Source organism: Rutidosis leptorrhynchoides, chromosome 6 (assembly GCF_046630445.1).
Source record: "Rutidosis leptorrhynchoides isolate AG116_Rl617_1_P2 chromosome 6, CSIRO_AGI_Rlap_v1, whole genome shotgun sequence".
NCBI classification, from domain to species: Eukaryota; Viridiplantae; Streptophyta; class Magnoliopsida; order Asterales; family Asteraceae; genus Rutidosis; species Rutidosis leptorrhynchoides.
This window is the reverse complement of record NC_092338.1, coordinates 380,238,464-380,246,664: the sequence shown is the minus strand read 5'-3', so window position 1 is coordinate 380,246,664 and position 8,201 is coordinate 380,238,464. Positions and strand designations below refer to the sequence as shown.

General features: G+C 31.4%; 1 protein-coding gene across 1 annotated transcript; it reads left to right on the top strand.

Moving 5' to 3' along the window:
- Positions 1-939: 939 nt before the first annotated feature.
- On the top strand, positions 940-6,561 carry LOC139852785 (transcription initiation factor IIE subunit alpha). The gene is made up of 10 exons (XM_071842118.1): positions 940-1,100; positions 1,207-1,329; positions 1,943-2,063; positions 2,182-2,307; positions 2,394-2,503; positions 2,593-2,776; positions 2,945-3,136; positions 4,993-5,217; positions 5,320-5,506; positions 6,070-6,561. The coding sequence occupies exons 1-10, from the start codon at positions 1,078-1,080 to the stop codon at positions 6,165-6,167; spliced, it is 1,389 nt and encodes a 462-aa protein (XP_071698219.1). The 5' UTR covers positions 940-1,077; the 3' UTR covers positions 6,168-6,561.
- The last annotated feature ends 1,640 nt before the right edge of the window (positions 6,562-8,201 follow it).

Genomic DNA, 8,201 nt, shown 5'->3' with positions numbered 1-8,201 from the left:
GGGCTAGTGGGCGTGGTGTTTAGTACTTTGAGGTTTATATATTATACAGACGAGATGTTCTGTTTTGGGGATATTATTGATGCACATTATATGTTAAGGTCGGTTACCATGTTGAGCAATGAAATCAAATTGAATGTTATGTATCGAGAGAATGATTTTTATACACAGATAATGTGTATTATTTTTGTGCACGAGATATGTGTACGGTTATTTAAAAATCGCGAGGCAACCTACGGGGGAGAAAAAGATACGAACCTACTCTGCTAAGCATTATGAAAAATTGTTTTGTACACGAGATAGGTGTACTGTATTTAAATCTTGTGGTCTATCAAAATGATGAATTTTATTGCTTATGATAAACCTATGAACTCACCAACATTTTGGTTGACACTTGAAAGCATGTTTATTATCAGGTATGAAAGAAATATTCCGCTGTACATTTGCTCATTTTAAAGACATTACTTGGAGTCGTTCAGGGCATATAGAGGTCTGAACCTCGCAATGGGACCATCTGTTGAAGACTTCGTCCAGGTGGATTAGGACGTGTAATAGTTTCGGATGGTGTAAATTATGGTAGGTTTGCAACTGTGTAATAGTTTCGGATGCATGTTAACTTTATAATTAATACATATAATGGTAAATTTTGAACTATATAATACTCTGACAATCGTTATCTTTATAGAATAGTAATCGATAATTCAAGCCGCGTAGCGCACACCCCTCAATCTTGTTTCATATTATTTGATCTTTATTTATATATACTAATACTAATAATTTTGTAAAAAAAAAAAAAAAAAAAAAAAAGAAATTCAATATTCATATCGGCTTTAACCGGATGGGATTTAGTTTATTTGCCATCTACGGTCAAGTGAGTTTTCGGTGTCCTAAACACCCGATCCAAACTTTAAGCCCAATAGGTGCAATAAAAACCTTATAACTTCCGATTTATTTCATTCAATCTCATTGTCAATATCAAATACAAGTCTCAATCTCTCCAGATTCAACGGCCAAATCATCAAACCCTAGCTGATTGTATCAATCAATTCATTTATTCAGTTATATATACGATTAAAAAACATGAGTATCGAGCCATTTAACAAGTAAAAATCCCTAATTTTGTTTTCTTAAAGCGCCATTACAATTTGCAATGAATCGTTAGGGTTTAATTAATGTTTTTATTAATTAGTTACAATCGATTGATTATAGATTGGTAAAGTTGGCGGCTAGGGCTTTTTATGACGATATTACTACAAAGGGTGATAATCAACCCAAATCAGGGAGAAGCGATAATAGAGGCATTGCTGTTGTTGTTCTTGATGCCCTAACAAGGTTTGATTTTTTATTAAAATCTTTTGTATTGTTTATGTATATTGAAATAACTGTATGTTATGGAAAGATAGCATTTTGATTTGAATAATGTATTGATCACATATTCATTTATCCTGCCACACTTAAAATGTTGAAAATTTGCCTCTTTCAATTGAAGTACTACTTCAAGTGGTGCACTTGAATTTTATAATGCTAGTGCATTTAGGTTTTCTTCGTGTTATGTAATTGCAGAAAGATAACCAAACTTAGCCATCTTAATATTTGGTGACTTATGTGGTGACTTATGTGCTGTTTGTTTCTTAAGATGTTTTTTAAGATGTATTTGTCTGAAGATCTGCGTAATCTTTCTTGAATTACACGTTCAGTACCTCGAAAATATGGAATTCTGTTGAACAAAATGCTGATAAGTAATTTATTCAAACAAAATTAATATAATTAAGTAGCATACTTGCACTATAGTTGTTGAATGAAATGTTTCCCTTGCCTTTTATGAAATTGTTTGCTAACGTTAAGTAGTTTCTTAGCTTGTGTGACGGATTTCTCTACTTCCAATCTTTTTATTTCTGCGTTTCTCTTTTTGTTATCATTATGCTTTTTTGTAATGTTGTTGCAGACGTCAATGGGTGCGCGAAGAAGATCTGGCAAAAGACCTAAAGTTGCACTTAAAACAACTTAGGCGAACGTTGCGGTTTTTTGAAGAAGAAAAGCTAGTCACCAGGGATCATAGGAAAGAGGTTAGCTTCATATGTGACAACTTATTTACTATAATGCAAATTACATAATATTTTCTTATTATTATTATTATTAATTATTATTATTATTATTTTTTATTTTTGTTTTTATTTGTTATAGACCGCCAAGGGTGCAAAAGCTTATAGTGCTGCAGTTGCTGCCACCGCTGAAAACCTTACTGGAAGAGAAGGAGAAGAAAAGATTAAACTGCACACTCATTCTTATTGTTGTCTTGATTATGCACAGGTTTAATCTGTTTAAAGAATAATATTAGTATGACACCTGGCTTTTTATTATTGATTTTGATTTACTAAATGATGAACTTGTTGCAGATACACGATGTTGTGAGATACAGACTGCATCGGATGAAAAAGAAGTTAAAAGATGAATTAGACAACAAAAATACAGTACAGGAATATGTATGCCCAAAGTGTGGAAAAAGGTTCTGTATTCAGTTACCTTATTTATTATACATGGAAGTATTTTTATTTATTATCGATTAGGTTGAATAAGGTGGTGATTATTGCCCAGATATAATGCATTGGATGCTATTCGATTGATCTCTTTTGAAGATGACTCTTTTCATTGTGAAAGCTGCAACTCAGAATTAGTTGCAGAGAGTGACAAATTAGCTTCTCAAGATATTGGTGATGGTGACGATAATGCACGAAGAAGACGTCGTGAAAAGTTAAGGGATTTGCTTCAAAAGTTGGAGGTACAATTACAATACTACTGACTTAATGAACTGTTGTTTGAACTTTTATTAAAATACTCAGTCACTTTTAGTGATTTGGTGATATAAATGATTTGGGTATGTTAAAAAGTTTTGATTTTTACTGATTTAACAAAGTCTGTTGGTCTAATATGGTGATAAAAAATGCAGGTAGAACTGAAACCGTTGACAGATCAGCTAAGTAGAGTAAAAGACTTGGAAGCCCCTGATTATGGGACCCTTCAAGCATGGGAACTTAGAGCGAGTACGGTTGCACGTGCGTCTAATTCTGATCCTAATGCTAATGATTCTTCTAGAACCGGACAGAGTGGAACACCTATGCCGTTTCTTGGAGAGACAAAGGTACCTGTTTCTTTCTGGTTTTTTAAGGTTTGTTTTAACAATGTATACAAACTCTAATGTCTCGTTGATACTAAAAGTGGTTGGTCGGGACACATTAAAGGTGGAAATTGAGTGTTGGTAACTAAGATGGGTTTAGGTTCAAAGAAGTACCTTTCTGCTACCGGTCAAAACTGGAGTTGGGAATTTAGATGCATCTGAAATTGTTCTTTTGTTTCTAATATAAAATGTGAGATATGATCATGAAAATATTTTATTACAATGATATTATAACATCTTTTAATATAGTGATTTAGGAGGGTTTATGCGGTGAAGACACTTAAATCATTTTCCGACTCATTTGACGTGCTCTATTTTTAGTTAAATCTTCTAGCTTAACCTTTTGACCGTTAGAGATCAAACATAACCCAAATCAACCTATATATATATATATATATGTATATATATATATGTATATATATATATGTATATATATGTGTATATATATATATATATATATATATATATATATATATATATATATATATATATATATATATATAGGGGGGAGATCAAGGGATAAGTGACTTTTTTGGGATAAGGGGATAAGTAAAATGATATTTTTATATCTTTTACATTAGAGCTCCAATTTTAAAAAAAAAAAAATTTCCGTGATCTACTGACATTGTGTAGATTCATAATTTTTTTTTTTTTTTTTTTTTCCCCCTCAACAGGAGCTTGAAATGCACCTGATGCATGTTAACGTTTTTTGAGGTTTTTTTTAGGATTTAGCCCGATTTAGGGTTTAGGGGTTAGGGTTTAGGGTTTACTCCGTAAACCCTCAACCCTAAACCCTAAACTCTAAACCGTTCGTTTAAAAACTCGTTCTAAAACCCTAATTTCTAAACCCTAAACCCTAATTTCTAAACCGTAATTACTAAACCCTAATTACTAAACCCTAAACACTGTTTTTTTTAATCAAAAGTCATTTTTCCTTTGTTTTTTGTTAAGATGCATCTGCTGCATGAAAGGCAGTTAACATGCATCAAACAGCGGATAACATGCATCAGATGCATCTTAACGCTCTAGTTAAAAAAAAAAAAAAAAAAAAAATTTCTGAATCTGCACACTGAAAATAGATACCAGCAATTTTTTTTTTTTTTTTTAAATCGGAGCTGTAGAAATAAAGATATAAAAATCACTTATCCCCTTATCCCACCAACACCCACTTAGCGCTTGATCTTCACCATACATATATATATATATATATACATATATATATATATATATATACATATATATATATATATATATATATATATATATATATATATAATGTATCAAAATTGCCACCTATAAGAACAGGGTCAAATATATTGAAATGTGCATGTGAAATTATGTCTTAAAGGTAGTCCTTATTACTGTATTACTCCCTCCGTCCCAATTCTATTGTCCCAGACAATAAACAAACAGTTTATGAAATATCATTATTATATTGTACTTTTTTGTGTACTTTCCTGTTTTACTCCTTACCTTTTACCTATCTTTTTGGCTAGACAATATAATTGGGATGGAGGGAGTATAATATAATATAATACTTTATAAAATAAAATAGTTGGCTAAACATATGAACTTTAAATAGATATCCAGCTTTAGAATATCAAGAAGACCCAATATGGTTAAAGGGGTTTACATTTAAACAAATGTAATGAATGTATTATATATGAATAAATGGTGATACAATGGATTAGAAACAATGACACCGTTTAATGAGAATGCAGAATCTCAAACATATAATTTCTCATCGCGAGAACACACAGTTACATTATTAAAACCCTAATTAAATAAATAATAACTTGTATAAATAAATGATGTAACAGGTTGAAGTGGCATTTTCTGGTGTGGAAGAAAAAGGAGAGATAAAATTAGAGAATTCACCGATGAAAGTTTTGCCACCTTGGATGATAAAGGAAGGAATGAATCTTACAAACGATCAACGCGGTGTTAAACAAGAATCAAATATGGAAGGAACTTCTGCTTCTTCTATGGATCAAAAAGATGAGAAAAAGTCCATCATTCAAGACGATGATCAAAAGACTCTTCAGGCTAGTTCGAGAATCGGATTACTTACTACTATTTAACCTTTTAAAAATAATCTTGTATATTATTATAATTAAACCCGTATACTCATTATCACATTGTTGTAGGATGAGTATTTCAAAGCATACTATGCTGCTTTACTTCAGAGGCAAAAAGAGCAAGAAGAAGCCACCATAAAGGAGGAGCAAGATTCATCATTTAATAATAATACTTTTAATGATGTTGATCCTGCAAATTCTAGAAAACGGAAACATGATGATGATGACGTTGAATGGGAAGAAACTCCTATTCCAGGTATATAATACATACTGCATAAGTTATGGTTAATTAAAAGTTTAAAACTATATCATTTCAGATATAATCTAAATCATTAAATAACATGATTTAGAAGACTTTATGCATAATAATGAACATATAGTGACGTTTGACCCGGTTTACTTGTTCCTGTGTAAGCTTTTTTTTCCTGCCCAAACCTTATAAACTAATTTACAAATTAACTGTTTGAATCTGCTTCATCTAACAGTATATATGCATAATAATGAATATATAGTGTCGTTTGACCCGGTTTACTTGTTCCCGTATAAGCTTTTTTTTCCTGCCCAAACCATATAAACTAATACAAATTAATTGTTTGAAATCTGCTTTATCTAACAGTATATATGCATAATAATTAACATATAGTGTCGTTTGACCCGGTTTAGTTGTTCCTCTGTAAGCTTTCTTTTTCTTCCTGCCCAAACCATTTAAATTTATTTTACAAATTAATTGTATGAAATCTGCTTCATCTAACAGTATAACCTCCTGTACTGGCTTTTTGTTATAATAGCATATCCTTTTTTTTTTTTTTTTTTTGTCAGTTGGGGCTTTAAAGGTGGACTTGAACGTTGAAGCAACAGAGCCGTCTGGAGAAGATGAAGATGAAGATGACGACGGCATCGACTGGGAAGAGGGTTAATTATTTTCTCCAAGGTCTTATCGAAGAATGTGAAAGAGAAAACGATAAGGCAGTCTATCTACATTCGTGTTTTGCATCGTATAAATATGAAATTGTTTACTTGCGGACCGATAGATAAGAAGGATGTAGTAAAGTGGATATATAAATGATTCTTGTACTAGGGGATTATTAACAAATAACTATCTCCAATGTAACTCATAAAACTTAAAACTTATTTTTTAACAGCAACTTGGACATTCATAGGTCCATTTGGCTTATATTGGCATCTTTAATGTCAGTAAGCTAGAAACCTTTTTTTTTATTACTTGGTATCCGATTCGCTTTGCGAGTCAACTAATTCCAAGATGACTACCCGTTTTGCGATCGCTGACGAACCTTCGCAGCTACGAGGGATTAGTTTTATCAGCCGGTTGTTATTGTACTCACCTAAGCCATATATTTAGACTCTCCACTCCCTAAATTTTTAGTATTTGGTTATACAAGAATGCAACTTTTTCAAGTGCCATATAACATCTTGGGTTAAAATTACAAATAAGCTATATACTTTCTCAAATAGTCTGATGTAGGTTATATATCAATTTTTGTCCCATTGTCGGCTATATATACTTTCAAAAAGTATACTAATATAAACGATTATACATTTTTAATCTTCAACTAAAATAGTTGATGACGTGACATCATATTTATAGTTTACATTGGAACAAAAAAATAAACAATATAGACTACGTTGGAACAAAAAGGAAACTATATTTAGTCCAAGCAACTTTTAAAGAAAACAAAATATTACACGTAATTATTTTGACCGGATGTACCGGTAATAAATTGTTGACATGAGAACACTTTTTGAAAGTATATAGCCGACAGTGCGACGAAAATGGGTATATACACTACATCGGGACATTTGAGAAAGTATATAGTAGCTTTAACCCTAACATCTTATACAAACTTTAATGATACAATTAAAATTAAAAATTATACTATCTGATATATTCTTCCATTTTATTACATTCACACAATTTAAATATCAAATCCACTTTTGTAATCATGTTTGTTCAATACTTTAATCTAATTTGTTTGATAACATTTACATGTTAAAGCCACTGGTGGTATTATTTAGATCTGAACGGTACAAAATCTGTAACACTAATCCTCATGTATGCGATTACAATGAAGTTAACAGGCGAAATCCGTAGTTCTCTAATACCACATTAATTTCATGAACTTGTCAATTGACATGACCTGTATCTTTCAACCCCTAAATCTTTCAAAAATTCAACGGGCTAAGTAATAGAATATGCATATTATCCGTTAACATTCCCGTAGTTGAAATGGGAGGAGAATGAATGGTCAAACTTGTACGAAAATTTATCAAAAAGAACAAACGATAATCTCTTTGTGAAGATAACTAAATACTGATACCGTGATGCGATGTAAAGAATGCGAAGGTGACTGGTAGCAACAAAGTATGGAATAAAATGAATGTCAATCTCAATTAGTTTCCTCCATTGGAGTAGTGAAAACAACTTTGGCAACCGCATTAGTGACATCGGGTACTCGGCTTCTCCACTAGATCGAGAAGGCCTGTGTTTTGACGATCAACTTAGAAGATTATAACCGAGAAAAACACAATAGCCATCTATCGATAACATTGATCAACTCGCAATTTCTTAAATATCAGATTTCGTAATTATGGGTGTGTTTGGATGACCTATTTTACGAGCTTAAAAAGTAGAGATTATAGTTTTTAAGCTTTATTTGATAACAAAAAAAAGTAGAACCTAAAAAATAAGCTCATCCCATCAAGCATAAAAAATAAGGATTCACGTGTTAGATTTACTTATTCTATAATTTTGACGATATATAATTTTATAAATAATAAATGAAAGTTAGATAAGGTTTAAATTGTTAATTTTAGTATTACCATAAAAAGTTATTGTGGCTTATTAAAATCTAAAACTTATCTATCTCTAACATAGATAAATCAAGGGATAAATCGTCACGTGGTATCTAATTAGAGGCCCTCGAATTTTAGGG

What these genes read in the sequence shown, in the direction of transcription:
- LOC139852785 (XM_071842118.1), top strand. Translation starts at nt 1,078, where the DNA reads ATGAGTATCGAGCCATTTAACAA. An exon ending in AGTATCGAGCCATTTAACAA is followed by an intron (nt 1,101 to 1,206) that starts GTAAAAATCCCT and finishes GATTGATTATAG; the next exon opens with ATTGGTAAAGTTGGCGGCTA. An exon ending in ATTTGCTTCAAAAGTTGGAG is followed by an intron (nt 2,777 to 2,944) that starts GTACAATTACAA and finishes TAAAAAATGCAG; the next exon opens with GTAGAACTGAAACCGTTGAC.